At 52.0% G+C, this 15,389-nt stretch overlaps 1 protein-coding gene across 3 annotated transcripts in view; it reads right to left on the reverse strand.

The window, feature by feature from the left end:
• KDM5B (lysine demethylase 5B) overlaps positions 1-10,217 on the reverse strand; it is a 49,623-nt gene extending 39,406 nt beyond the window's left edge. Inside the window, exons 1-2 of one of the 3 annotated variants that reach the window (XM_034069697.1) lie at positions 10,155-10,185; positions 9,359-9,543 (exon numbers count right to left, since the gene is read on the reverse strand). In XM_034069697.1, coding sequence (XP_033925588.1) covers positions 9,359-9,543; positions 10,155-10,170 — 201 coding nt within the window. In that variant the 5' untranslated portion in view covers positions 10,171-10,185. Of the gene's footprint in view, positions 1-9,358; positions 9,618-10,154 lie in introns of those variants that run through there. The other 2 variants (XM_034069698.1, XM_034069699.1) reach the window with 2 other exon arrangements.
• Positions 10,218-15,389: the final 5,172 nt, after the last annotated feature.

Below are 15,389 nucleotides of genomic sequence, written 5' to 3' on the forward strand. Positions count from 1 at the left end.
GGAGTTCAGCTCCCAGAGGCAATGGCACAGCCGCTGTGCTTCAGGGCCAGTGCTTGCAGACCATCAGCAAAGCCAGAGGTCGGACTGTGCACAGATGACTCTTCTGGTTGGGCCACATCCCCCGGCACAGTCTGCTGCTCTGGGGAGAAGCCCAGAGGAGAACTGGCATGCCACTGGGCCACAACAGGAGGAACGAGATCCCCATCTGTGCCTACAAGTTCCAGCTCATGCTCAGTCTTAAAGACATAAAGATATGAAGGTTCCCAGGACAGATACAGACTTAGAAGCTGCTGCTAGAAAGCAGCCTGTCTTCAGGCAGGACAGCAGCAAGCTCATCCCCTCCATTTCTGGAAGCAAATGAAGAGGTTTAGGTGCATTACCTTACAGGAAACCTCATTCACAGCATGGCATATGGAAACACACCCCTCTGATTCCCGGGTAGCTCCATACAGCTCCTATATGTTAATGACTGGTGTTCATTTTTGGTCCAAAAGTGATGAATTCCCCAAGACACAGAAGGCAACAGAAGCTTCCCCAACAGGTATTTGCTACACCCTGCAGTTCTGAGGTTTAATGTCCCTAATGAACAACCTGCACACCAGCACACTTCAATGCTCCTTCAGCTCTTTTACAAGCAGCAGCTTTGGAAACTCCATTTATTCAAGGCAGGACTTTGACAGTTTTTCAGTCTATCAGGCAGATGGGTCCATCCACTACAAACAAACATTTAACAGCCTCAAGTGTTCAATTCTTAAGCAAGGAGAAAAAGTCATTGCGAGAACTTCTGCTGAGAGACAGGAAATTGGCTTCATTCCTAAACAAGACTCTTTTAACCCTTCTTTAATAACTGTATTGTTTCCTCCACAAAAAGCCCGTGAACGCTTTGAAGCACAACTTACTAACATAAGGAGCAGTAAGAGCAGTAGTTCTGCTTTGCAAGAACTGCCTTTATGCACCTTGGAAATGCAGCAGCACCACGAGAGGGAGCTTTTTAGTGCAATGCTCATTTGCAAAGCTGCTGATCCACAAGAGGAAGAGCAGAGCACACACAGAGCAACCCTCCAGGACCACATCCCCTTAGGTGCGTGTCTGAGGCAAGCCATCTCCATCCAGCGTGCACCTCCAAGGTCCTTCCACCTTAACAAGATAAAATCCCAGACTGGTTTGGGCTGGAAGGGACCTTAAAGCTCATCCAGTTCCAAGCCCCTGCCCCATGAGAAGGGATGCTTCACACTAAACCATGTCACCCAAAGTCCAACCTGGCCTTGAACACTGTCAGGGATGGAGCATTCTCCACTTCTCTGGGCACCCTGTGCCAGCACCTCAGCACCCTCACAGGGAACAGCTTCTGCCTTATTTCTAACCTGAACTTCCCCTGTTTCGGTTTGAACCCATCACCCCTTGTCCTATCACCACAGTCCCTGCTGCGAGAGCCACACACCATCACCTGCCTTTGTTAGTGTGCATCTGTTATCCAGACCTGGCAGAGCAAACCTGAGCACAAATCCAGGCAAAAACTGAGACTGACATCAACATTTCCAACTTGCACTGCTCCTCCCAGCTCCGTGTTACAGGAATGGCCTCCTGTAACTGCAGCTGTAAATCCCGCACCCCATGCAAACTCACTCCCTAATTAAGATTTAACCACCCCCACTCCTTTGAATTCAAGCGAACAAGAAATTACCCCTGTCACTGCTAAGCTGCTATACGGGTTAGTTCGCTTCAACTTCTTCCCTCATCTTCATCTCATTTGAACCAAGTATCTCCTTGCTTAGTGGCCAAGCAGCTATTCATGAACTCCTCCTGGAAGCGATGGGTCAGTTTTCAATGAACAAATATCTTTTTGCTTCTCTTTCCCATCCTGCAAATAAAGATTTTCCTCCAGCTTTTTCCTGAAGTCTCTCCTACTTTTCCAACATCCTTTGAAAACTGCAAGGCGCATTTGAGCTGCAACCTCCCCAATGCCAGACACACACAAAAAGATGTCCCTTTCATTACGTTGCCAGACAGCATCTCCTAGTAAGTGCCAAAAGAATATCTTGGTCCTGCTTGCCAGAGAAACCCTTATTCATTCAGTTAACTATCTCAATTCCCGGCTTCCCAGGATGCCCACCCTGCGAGCATGACCTACATTCTTTGTTCCCAGATCTATGATCTTGCCTGTGCCAAGGTGTTAGATGATTGCTGCCTCCATGAGGGAGGGAGCAGACTCGGTGACTCAGGAGGTCCCTTTTCGTCTCGTACTTTTATGACTACATTAAAACCACACTTGAAACACAGATGGCACAGTCTGTGCTGAACTGATGAGCACCAGCATTTATCGCCCCAGCAGCGGGTCAGCCACAAAGCTTCCTTTGGAACAGGAACTAATCCCTCTCTGACCCTGTTAAAAGGCTAACATTAGTTGGTACCTCCAATCGCCAGCTAACCCAGTTTGTGATGACACGGTCCTTGCTTGGTCATTTTGAGCAGAGGTGATTTTCCCAACCAAAATATTGAATTCCTCCTTGCTAAGAAGGAACCCTGCACAGAGTAACAGAACTTGCACACAGGACTCATCAATGATACAAGCTTGGTGAGTATTTCTCACCTGGGACTGAACTGGGCTCTGTTATGCACTGCAGACTAGCAAGGGAGAACAAATAGAACCCCAAAACCTTCCCAGCTGAGAACCACAGCCAAAGATGAGCTTGCCATGGGAATCACCTCTCCAGATCCCAGCATTTCTGTGCCTGCTCCACAACTGGGAGAGAAATAAAAGAGAGAATAAAAGCTCAGGTAAGCTGAACATGATTCTCAAGTGTCAGGTCCTGCTCTACAGGACCCAAAGGTAGAACACAGAAACTATACATGAGCTTTGAACATCAAAACAAAATAGGTCACAGGGTTTACATATAAGAGACACTCATCTCCTCTCCATGGAGGGGACTGCATGGAGGAACAGATACTGAGGCCCCAGGCAAGAACAAGCAATGTGCTAGCAGCCCTGCACAACCAGACACATGGGGTGCTGCACTCTGTGCACTGGCACTGAATCCAAGATCCCCAATTCCCTCTGGAAGTGTTGACCAGCCCTTGAAGCAGAGCATCCATCAGTATGGGGCCTAGCTCAGCTATCAGTGTCCACCATGCCTCAAGAGCTATGCCACTTTCACTCAAGGCACAGTATGCTGTGGACAGACCTTTGTTCTGCTCCCACAGCACACTCCTGGCATGGACAGCACAGACTGTTGCTGGAGCCCTTTGGAGATGGTGCGAACCCTTTCCAGAGGTGTACCTGGCAGCTTTCAGACCCAGACTTTAATCCCAGTGTCATTTGTATTAAGAACAAATATAACAGCCAGTTATGGACCATGCTGCTGGCTCCATCCTCCAGCAGCCGCAACAGTGACCATCCCCTGCCCCAGCAGCACCAGCTATCGACACTCTCATTCGATCTGCTCACATTCATTGTCACTTGTCAACCTCCTGTGCGTGAAGAGCATTTACTCACACGCACATAAGGGGGGGGCTGTATGATCCCAAAGTTAAAAACACCCAACCTGGTCTCCTGAACATGCACCCAGTGTCCCCCAGCAATGCCCATAACTTGATTCCATTCACTGCCAGTCTCAATGCTGGGGAAGGGAGCTGTGTTTAGTTTGAAACTCCACTTTCAGCTTTCAGCTGACACTGTCCACCTCAAGTTAAACAAAACCCAACGAAACCTCCCCAAACCTGCCGCTACTATTGTCTGATAGAGGTTGGACTAACCAGTTTCATCTTGTTCTCTGTAATCTTCACAGAGTGAAAGCCCCTCACTAGAAGAGACTGAGTCAAGTTAAGCATTTTCTCATCATCCTTTGAGCACACTCCAGTGTTTCAGAAGAGCAGCAACCGCAGCAGTGCTGAGCAGGGTAGCTGCCACCACAACAGTAATGATCCTTTCCTGAACCTTAATTAAAGATCAGAGGGGATCAGCAAATAACCTGCTCTGAATCTCCCCCATTTCACAGGATGACCCTGCATTGAAGATGGCAAATTCCTCATTTAAAGTCCACATTTCCTAACCAGCTTCCGTGACTGTTCTCTTTCTTCCCAAGAATCAGACAGGAACCTCAGCATTCAAACATTTCTTCCCCAGAACTGCACCCATTTGTGGTCAAAAAGCACCAGAAAGTGGCAACCCCACCTCCATCCTTCAGTTTTTTCTTAACAGCTGCTCACATTCTCAGTTCAAAGCCTGTTATCTAATCCAGGGGACCTGGCTTATGGACAGGAGCCAGTGGCTCCTCACTGAGCTTGGCAAACAAAGCAGTACATGCAATGTGCTCCTGATGAAGCTTGCTCACGTGCTGCCACTGAGTTCTGCCTTCTTTTGGACAGACCAACTGACAGAGCCCCTGCGTAGTGTCAAAGCAGAGGGACCATCACGATTGGCTTCCTGTTTAGGACAAAGTATAACAAGTCCTGGTTTGGTGGGGGTCTGGTTTACAACTCCAGGAGACCACCAGAACCCTCAAGGCTGCTCCAAAAGCGAACTGGGGTTTGTGCATGGTTTAATGGAGGAGTTTTGGTTTGGTTTGTGCTTTCATTTTTCTCTCTCCATAAAAATGAAAGTAAATCAAGCCAACGGCTGCACGAGCAGCCTCAACAGCTGCTGTCTGGACCACTGTGGCTCCTCAGAGCCCACTGCTGGAGCTGCAACCTTGCTTCTCAGAAGCCTTCAGGTTTCACCTGAACCTTTGCTCCAAAGCCCATTCTTTCATGTGCAGACCTCTTGCCACCCTCTGCACCCTCTCCCATTGTCAGATCGCTTTAAAATCCTCTACAGGGTGCTTCATTTTCTATTCTTGTGCTTCCACACAGGTAAAATCATCCTTTTTTTTCACTGAGAAACTCAAGAGCTGCATTCCCTGGTTTAGCCAAAGCATCCATTCCACCACTCCACTGGATTCCACAAGGATCCACAGTTGTTTTCCTACAACCCTCCTTCTTCTACGACTAAACTGTGCTTCTTTGCTCCTAAATGTAAAACCTCACATTCAGTCCTACTTCAGCGATCACTGTTTCATAACACCCACTGTTCGTTAGGCAAATGGGATCCCTCTGTAATGAGTTACCCACTGGAAACCTGCAAAATACATGGAAGAGTTGCTTTTGTTCTTTTAGCCTCCTAATGAAAATGAGATCCCCTCAGCTTGAGGTTCCAAAAGACCATTAGAAACATATTCTTCATTCCAGAGTCTCATTACTAGTTAAAATCATTTGTGATTCCTTCAGCACAGCATCAATTGTGCACAAACCCAATTATTATAATTAGAATACTGAAACACACTACATCAATTTATAGATGTCAGATCATGGCAACACAACTGACCTAACCAAGCAGAGAGGCTTGCAGGAAACAACGACACTGATTTGACAATGCTGGTTTCCATACAAGGGTACTTCAGACTGTAACCTTTTGAGTTCAGGCTGCAGCAGCCGTTCTTCCACCCTACAGTGAGATGTGGTCAGCAACTCCATAAAGAATTTAAGCCCATAAAGAAGTTAATTCCTTCTGTCCTCTTGGACGTTTCACAGTAGTCCAGGATTCACTGAAAAATGGGAGCCAGTAACTTCGAGATCTCCAGTATCAACTCCTTTAAGACTTCAGGTACATTAATACAGATTTTCTAATCTTCAAACAGTTTTATCATGGTAGACTTCAGGATACTTGGAGGCCTCAACTGCACTTCTCCATATTCACATTATTGAAAGCAAAGAAATTTAACCCAAATTTTCACAGTTTTCATGTTTGACCATGGGGAAATTCTGATGGTTTTAGTATACTGTACAATACTGTATAATTTGAAATGGATTCATATGGAAAGCAAGGCTCAAGTAGTTGTTCTTAGCTATTTCTTCATGGCAGCAAAGCAGCTACACAACAAAGCAGAAGGAAGAGTACCTTCTCAAGAAGAACTTGGAGCAGGAACGGTACCAGATGCTCTAGGTTTTCCCTTTTACCCTTGAAGCTAGATTTCAAATTCATTAGACTGTTTGCTTTCATTAATTACTATTAACTACCTACGTGGAATGACACCATCCTCAAGCAGTACTTCATTTCATCCCTTTAAATGCCCCTAGTCATTTGCAGAGCCATCTTAACATCTTCCAGAACATGAAGCCACCCCTTGAGATGTTTCAGAACAAAGCACTGTTCCAGATTACCATTTCAATAAAGAAATCCTAATAAAGGATGTTCTGAGTTCGCAGAAGAAAATCCTAACCACAAGCGAGCACATGATGGGCTGCAAACAAGTTGCGCCCCATCATCCACAGCATCCATCATGCAGTTCCTCACTGCCCCTTCCACAGCAAAGAGCCAAAGCATCTCTAATGTATGTAGCACATCAACTACCAGAAGCAACCACCACTGGTAGAGTCCCAAACCCTGCCTGAACACGTTGCTGCCAATGAGACTGTCTACTTGTGCTCCAGTCTGCAGTGACAAAGCCTTTGCTTCACTGTTCCATACAGAGAATATAGTTCTTGTTGCACCCTCCACAAGTCAGTGCAGTATCCTGGAATCACCCAAACAAGAGCCAAACTAAGTCATCAGTGATGACTGGAACAAACTGCACTAGAACAAAGAGGAAGAAAGTTTCTTTTGAGTGCCCAACTGTAAACTGTTATGCAGAAATACACCTCCTGTTATATTCTGCATGTTCTTTCACCCCATGAAATGTGCAGTGATCACCCAGAATCCACTGTCTTCCACCCAGATGTCTGCAGTACATCAGATGCCTCAATACTGCCCTCACAGACCAGCTCACTGTCCTCAAAGCCTGCCACACAACAGAAGCCATGACAGATGTGGTTTTCTCCACGTTTATCTGGTGCCCAGCTAATGCCAGAAGAAAGGTACCTGGGAAGAAGATGACCCTGGCCCTTTGGAGATCAGGAAGCAAGCCCCTTTGTGGTTTGGTGCTGAAACATCAAAGCCAGCTCAGGAGTAAGGACCTCTCCATGAGCAAACTGGGAAGCTACAGCTGGGCACCACCAGTCCCGCACTACATTACTCCACATTCGAGTTCAGATACTAAAGCACAAATTCATCTGCTGACAATTACTGAACAGTGTTTAAGCTAAAATAACGTGAGCCCTGCAAGCAAACGTTTTATCAGCAGTGATCCTGGCAGCTCGCAGTGCTGCTGCCTGCTCACCAGCACGTACCCACACTGACAACATGGGCACAAGATTCCCCTGGATTCACACAGGTTTCAACCCTTGGCCATTGCTGAACAATGCTTTCAGTTGGAAGGGGTATGATTTTGAGAAGAGGTCAGTGTAGTTTGTAGCTCTCAGTATTAGAAACCGCTCGTTTACACTGAAAAGAGCAATAACTGAAGATTTACTGCGTCTTCTGCCTTCAGGAACTACATCAACTTCACAGCTTTGCCTGGTGGATGGGAAGAGCTCCCTCTATGCTCTAGGTTGGTGAAGGAGCAATTGCACTTGCATAAGGCATCCAAGTCATTGCGTAGGGTCGATAGGAGCCAGGGCAGCTGAGCTCTCCTGAAAGCCAGGCTCCACACAGCTGCAAGGTGTGCAGCCTCCACAGCTCCAACTGTTCTCATCCTACTGCTAAATACCTTCAGGATGATCATAAATACAGACAGATATTAGCTCCTTAGTAAGTGGAGAGTATGCCAAAAATGCAGTTGTAATAAGTAAGTCATTCCTTCAGAGAGCTGTTCATTTATGAGTCTCTAGCAGATAATATGGCTTACGAGAAGCCTTTATTACAGGGTTTTGGCTTTTTACACAAGCAGCCAAGAAACACAGATGAGGGTTGGGTTTTTTTTTTGTCAAACATATCACAAAGGAAAAAACCTTCATAAAAACTCTGTTCTGCTCAGAGCTGCTGCAATATTGTTGACAATATACAAGCCCAAAAGATTACCCTACTCAAAAATATGATGTAAGTTCACGGTTGACTGTATAATGAAAACCATCTTACCCCCCTAACTGTGTCAGCATTTGGCCAGCATATTCTACCTCGATATGAATTCAAGAGTGTTCTTGTGTGTGTTCACACCACTGCAAACTGGCCTCTTCTTACAGAGAACAGAAACATCTTCCTCTCCGATGAGAGTCACTTTGTTCAGTTTGCTACAAACGTTCCTATCATCTCCCAGAGTCACGCAGCGAGTCGCTTCTATTTTAATTTGGAAGGAAAAGGATGCTTACCAACAGGAGTCCCAGCAACGAAGCTGAGCAGCATGTGTTCCTGAATGCGATTTCTCTGAACTCAAAGTCTCACTGACAAAACTTAAGTCTGCAGCAATGTTTTTGTCAGCTTTGCCTCTGGCTGGATGAGACTTTGGGCTCTCGCTGCCGTTCAGCGGTCCGGTTGTTGCCACCACATTAACCACCTCCATCCAGCTGCACCACCCCAGACCTGCTCACCCTCCACTTGGAGAAAGAGCAAATCCTTCAAATTCGAGGTGATTCACATCTGTTTCTTGATTAGATCTGGAGCCCAAGCAGCCCATCTCCTCACCAGCGTGGCTGCTTATCCCTTTAAACAAACTAACAATTTTGACTACACAAACTATGGCTCTAAGATGCTCACGATATTTCTCGCACATTGAGTGGACCAACAAAAAGAAATCTGAATTCACAGCCCAATTTTGCGCTTCCTACACCATCCATGGAGATGATGATGATGATGAAGAGGAAGGCTTATTACTCTCCCCACTGTGTGTTGCATTCTAAAATGGTGGCCATGTCTGTCTAGGCTTCAGCTCGCAGAGGCTCCAGCCAAACTCCCAGCTGCGGAGTTTGGTGGTGCTCAACTTGAGGAGCCAGTTACCTGCGTTAAAACTGCGCCGGGCCGGACTGAGGGAACCCCCGCGGGTCCGGGCCAGCCAAGCAGAGCTCTCCCCAGCCCCGCACCACCACAATGCCAACATGGAGGGCAACACCCAGCAGCTGCCTCCTCCGGGGCTCGGCGCGGGGACCGCTCACCCCCAACAACCGCTTCAGGGCTCCGGCCAACTTGCAACTCCCTGGGCCGAGGCCCGAGGAGGGGAAGGCCGGGCCCGAGGGGCGGCGCGGCCGGGGTCAGCCGCTGCCCCGCTCGCCCCCGCCGGCCGCTCCGGCCACTTTCAAACCGGGCAGCTCCGCCACTTGGGAGCGACTTGGAGGGGGAGCCGGGGGGCGGCCGCCGTCCAGCCCCGCGGGCGCTCAAACTTCGAGGCGGCCGCGGGGAGCGGAGCGGCCGCCGTTGTGAAGGGGGGAAAGGGGTGGTCGCCGGTGCGGGCCGGTGCGGGCCGGGCCGGGCCGCCACACAAAGGCCGTTCCCCGGCGGCGCCATGCGGGCACTCACCGGCGGCGGCCGCACCTTGCAGATGCCGGTCTGCTCGGCGATGGGCCGGATCTTGTGGATGAAGGCGAAGGGGTCGGCGAACTCCTCCCAGCTGGGCTCGAAGACCGGGCACTCGGGCGGGGGCAGGAACTCGGCCATGGCCCGGGCCGGGGGCCGCTCCGCCGCCGCGACCGCTCCGAACGATCCTGCAATGCACAGCGGGTTCGCCGAGCGCCGCTGGAACGGGACGTGCTCCTCCGCCGGGAGGGGGGCGGAGGAGAAGGGGGGTGTTGGGGGGGGGGGGGGGGCAGGGAGATGGAGCGCGAGAGAAAAAGAGTCCGCCCCGGCCTGGGCGGGGGGAGGGGGCGGTGGCCGCCCCGCCCCGTCACGCGCCTTTGTGAGGGGGCGCCGGGGCCGGGCCCAGGCAGAGCCCGGTACCCCCGGGGGCAGCGCTAGGCCGGGCTGGGGGAGAGCCGGTGCCGGCTCCGCTCACCGGTAGCCCAGCCTGGTCAGCGTGAAGCCGCCCGGCCCCCGCGGAGCTCTGGGGCCGTTGCCTGGGTAACGTTACACCGTTGCCCGGTGTAACCACGGCTCTGCACTGCCCCGCTCCCGGCCGCCTTTGTGCGCGGCCCCGCGCCTCAGGCCCACCCGGCCCCTCCAGTGGCCGCTTCTCCCAGCACCGCTGGTCCGGGCCGGCCCCCTCAGCGCTGCGCTACCGGGCTCCGGGCCCAGCGCCCCGGGAGGCACCGTTAACCCCGCTACGGGCCTCCCTTCCCGCACCGGAGAGGAGCGTGTGTGGGGAGGGGGGAGAAGTTACCGTGCACGGGGCGCATGCACCCGCCCCGCGCCGGCAGCGGCGCACGGGCCGCAGCACCGCCGCCGCTCTGTTTACATGCGCGGAGGGATCCGCCACAGCTGACAGCGCCGCGGACCGGCCCTTCTTTCTTTAAAGAGCCTCTCCGCTCGCTGCCATTGGCTGCGCCGCGCCTGCGTCACCAGGGGGGCGGGGCCGCGCGGACGCATTGTCTGGGTCCGGCCGCAGCGAGCCCCCGCCGGGCCCCGCCGGCCCCTTTGTTCCGTGCCCCCATTGTCCTGCGCGCACCGGGGGCACCGGGAGCGCCCCCGCCGCTAACGGGGAGCGGGGGGCGGAGCCTCCGCAGGCAGCGGGGGTACAGGCCAACACCCCCCCCCCTCACCCCCCCCTCCTGCGGGAGCTCGGTGAGGTGACCCCCCCCCCGGAACCCGGCCCCGTTCACCGGAGCGCGGTGCCCATCCCCCGCGGGGGGAGGGGCGGCCCCGCCGCAGCAGCAGGAGCCGCACGTAGCGCACGTGCGTGGCCGGGCAGCCCCGCCCCCTCTTCCCTCCTCCCCCCCCATCGCCCCCCCCCCCAAGCCGCCATTTGCAGGCACCGGGTGCGGGGGGACCCCATGGGGCAGTGGCGGCCTCGGGCCTGGGGGGCTGGAAGGTGCTTCCCAACCCCATTGATTCCATCGTGAGCAGCACTGAGCAGCTGCGGTGGTGTTGGTGGTGGTGAACGCACCCTGAAAGCCACGAGAGCCCCGAGGTGTGCCCCACGGCCCAGTCCTCCACAGGGGATGTCTGGAGGAAGGTGCTGGTTCCCTGACCTCCTGCGCCCCGGGTGATGGTGTGGGGGGGTGAACACCGTTGTCCTCAATTGAAAGGGGGGAGATGGAAATGGCTTTGGTGAAGTGTTTGTGTGCAGGCATGGGCCATGGGAGACATCAGCACTGGAGCTTCCCCTGCTGGGAGGCAGTGGGTGACAGAGCTGAGGGCTGAAACAACCACATCCCAGCCCTGCTGCACAGCATCACAGAATGGTTTGAAGGGACCTTAAAGCTCCTCCAGCCCCTGCCACGGGCAGGGACCCCTTCCACTGGAGCAGCTGCTCCAAGCCCCTGTGTCCAACCTGGCCTTGAGCACTGCCAGGGATGGGGCAGCCACAGCTTCTCTGGGCACCCTGTGCCAGCGCCTCAGCACCCTCACAGGGAACAGCTTGTGCCCCAGAGCTCAGCTCAGTCTCCCCTCTCTTGGGCAGGTTCAAGCCATTCCCCTTGGCCTGTCCCTCCAGGCCCTTGTCCCAAGCCCCTCTCCAGCTTTCCTGCAGCCCCTTTAGGCACTGGAGCTGCTCTCAGGTCTCCCCTTCAGGAGCCTTCTCTTGTCCAGGCTGCCCCAGCCCAGCTCTCTCAGCCTGGCTCCAGAGCAGAGCTGCTCCAGCCCTCGCAGCAGCTCCATGGCCTCCTCTAGCCTCATTCCAACAGCTCCAGGTCCCTCTGGTGCTGCTGCCCCAGAGCTGGATCAGGGCTGCAGGGGGGCACAGCAGAGGGGCAGGAGCCCCTCCCTGCCCTGTGCTCACACTCTGGGGTTGTCTGGGCTTGGGCACACACTGCTGGGTTATGGGGAGCTCCTCACCAGCCAACACCCTGCTCAGTGCAGGTCTGTGTCACAGCAAGAGCTGTTACTGCAGGCAGGTCGCATTGCACTACTGGGTTCTGGCTGCATCAGTCTGGGACAACAGGAACACTGAGGGGAGCTTTGGGAAAGGCCATACCCTGGGCCTCCACACAGAGAGAGGATGCCTGCACCCTGGGCTCTGATAAAGCAAACCAGACAGCTCTCAGGCACTCCTCAAATGGCAATGCTTAAAAACAGACACTAATAGGACACAGGCTTCACTCCAGAATTACCTAGAAACAAGCTGGAGGAGACCCTGCCCACGTGAGTCCGGAGGCAAGCAGTGCCACGCATGGAGTTTCCATAAGCCATAGCTAAGTGAAACTCCACTGAAGGCAAAGCACTCATTTCATCAGCAGAGAGTCTGGCCTAATTAAAATACTCCATGTTTAGGTGATTACAATAGAGGACAGGGAGGGAAATATGCTGAGCCTCTCAGCTCTGTTCAGAAACAGGCTCCTGGGAACAAACAGATGCAGTAAGCAGGGTCTGTGAGCGCTCAAACCCGTTCTCCTGGGCAGACCAGCAGCCTGTACAAACCTGCACAGCAGTGTTTGTGTTTCATCATCAAGGCTACACGAGTTCTACATCTCCGGAAAGCCAGCTGCTCCCAGAGATGCTGATGCCTGTCAGTCCTTGACAATCAGGACAATTGGTGGCACTACTGCAACCTCAGAATGCTGCTTGGAAATACAGTGTCCTGGACATACCAGACACTTTGTAAGCACAGCTTCCTACTGATGCTCACTTTGATGCTTGGCACCCACTGCTTGTTTCACTGTGACTAAATGGGTCTCAGCAGCAGTGTTCCCAAATGGAGAATGAGGTACTTTGCTGCCGTTTGCTCCACCAGGACCACACAGTTCAATGCAGAGATGCCCTGGTGCTTGCTCCCTTTCTTGCAGTGCTCCGTGCCGCCTCACACGCCTGCTCCCCATCTCCATGATGTCTCCTACGCTCCGGGGCGGCCGAGCAAGCAGAACCAGCTCTCGGCTCTTCAGGCTGAAGATGGCAGCTACAGGAAACCATGCAGAGGGGCCACGCTGCAGGGGGAGGCAGGAAATCTGAGCCTGGGTTGTGGGCTCCAATGGAGCCGGCGGAGGACGGAAGTCCCCCAGCTGCACACAGCTCCCGGTGGGGACTGCCTCTATAGCCAGGTAAAAGCAGCTGGGAAGCATGTGGGGGACTGGAGGACCTCTGCAGTTGTGCAACCGCCTCCAGCATGGCTTTTATTAATCAGATGGGAAAGTCTGAGAAGCCCATACCCTGTCATTAGCTCCTATTAAAGGCTGAGTGAAGTCTTACTCCAAATCCTTGGCCAGCCTGCCATAAAAACAAGGATAAGCAAACCACAGCCATAGGAAGCGCTGGCAAGGCAGAGTGGAGGTGTTCTTTCTCATGCAGCTGCTGATTCACGCTCAACAAATTCGGGTTGAACCTTCTCGCTCTTCATCACTCTCATAGCAAGTGGCAGCAGTGCTGCTTCCAGGCAGGACATGCAAAGGGTTGGATTCTTCTGGTTAAGTGTGAAGGCTTATATGGGACCAGGCATCAACGGAGCACTCGGACAGGCAGTGAGGGTGAGGCTTGAAGGTTCTTTATCCTAAAGCAGGCATCTAATACAGGTCAGAGTGAGCTCACCCTAACTTGGCCCCTTACTTGGCTTTACCAAGAATTGCTTCTAGAAAGGATTTAAACACACAGAGATGGCTGCAGGTCACTCAAATGGGAGAATGGGTGAGAAACTACATGAAGGCAGAGAAAACCACTTCAGACAACAGTGATGAGAAAGGTACCAGTGTCAGCAAAGCAAAGGTGGTGCAGAAACTGCATGAACCAGACAAGGCCAACTGATACAGAATGGGGTGGATGGCACACAGGTTTAAAGGCAGCTGGGGAGCCAGAAGGCACTCAAAGGGGAAAGAGTGTGATTAAACAACCTGGCAATGCAAGGACTTGGGAGTTCTATGGTTAAACTACCAACCTGAAGAGAAACCAGGCTCAGGGCATGTGCAAAGGAAACTTTGTGCTTCATTGTGCTGGTCCCTGGAGCCACACAGAGCCCATGGAGATGTACAAATCCCAATCTCTCCAACAGGACTCAGAGCATCTTTCGCAAGGAAGTACAAGACTGAACAAGAAGAGCTTTTGAGTGACCACAAGTACAACAGGGAGGCTCTGCCAGCACCTACAATTACCAGCAAATGGGCGTAGCAGCACATGGGCTCTTTAAAGAAGTGCCTGCAATAAACACAAATGAGTATTTAATACATCTAATCAAAAGAAAACAGGGTCTGAATCAATATGTAGCCAAGCTGCCCCGCTGAGCTTTATCAGGCCAATCTAACACATGAAGACACACTTACTAGACATTAAATACTTGTAGGCAGTGAAGATAAGGAAGCCCGTGCACATCTGCTGTAATAGACAAAGCTGTAACTTAAACTGTTGGTATCTGCAACAGCAACGAATGAGAAACAGACCCAGACTTTGAGAACAGAGAGGAAGATAAACACTAAACATAGCAAAAAGTAAAACCTAGTGACTGGTGCCTGAATGATGGAGGAAGTTGGAGGCAAGGAAACCTGTTTCTGGGTGCCATATGTGCTTACTGCAAGCCGTTAACACCATGCTCAAAAGCACTTATGGCCAATGGCAGAAACCGTTCTCTAGCACCCTCGGAGACGTGACTGGGACACTTCCACACATGCACATGCTTTCGCCTTCCACATGAACACTCCACATAGGCTGTGAAGAACAAAGGCAGAACCCATTTCGCCCCAGTCAGCAGAGAACAGTCGAGCCTGTGGCTCAGCAGCAGCTGGGCCTGACCCGTGGTATCCCACGCTTCCCTGATCCCTGCTCCAGCTGATCCCACACGGAGCCATCCGAGTCTGTGACAGCAAAGAACGCTGTGTGCTTCTTCCCACAGGAAGGGGTAAGGGGCTTTTGCCAACATAACACAAAACTTAGAGGCAGCATAAGAGCTAAAACATGATTGTATGGGCCAGAAATAACAGCTACTGCCATGAAACTGAGAGTAACTGCATGGGACACAGCTCTGATAATGCGTGCAGAACTGCACAAGAGCTAGAACTACTTGAAAGCAATGCCCGGAGCAACATGGTACATTTACATTGAGCATCCCTCTGAAACAACTTACAGTGTTCAGCCAAGGCAGGTTCTACAAGCTGGATTTTGAAATAACTGAAAAGCCACAAAGATCTCTACTCTCAGTAGAGCTGATCAAAAAGTAGCTTTTGCAAGTGGAAATGATGCAAGACGATGAAATGCATGACAGTTGGAGCCATAGAGCTCGAACAGAAGAAGATGACATGAAGATGCTTAAGGTCTTCGCAGCCTTCTTGAAGAACCACTGCTTGCAATTCATCCCAAACTGGAAGCACTGCAACAGCCACTCACAGCAGTGCCTCTGAAACAGGAACTCGGACACAGAGAGCCAAAAACCCCAGAGAAGTCACAGGAACAACGAAGCCCTGCAGGGTAAGAACAGATCCTCAGAAAGTCTAAGCCTCTTTGGGGAGAGGAGTTTCTCTGGTTCAAGCCCCCTTCACCATCT

This window comes from Melopsittacus undulatus, chromosome 16, assembly GCF_012275295.1.
Source record: "Melopsittacus undulatus isolate bMelUnd1 chromosome 16, bMelUnd1.mat.Z, whole genome shotgun sequence".
NCBI lineage: Eukaryota > Metazoa > Chordata > Aves > Psittaciformes > Psittaculidae > Melopsittacus > Melopsittacus undulatus.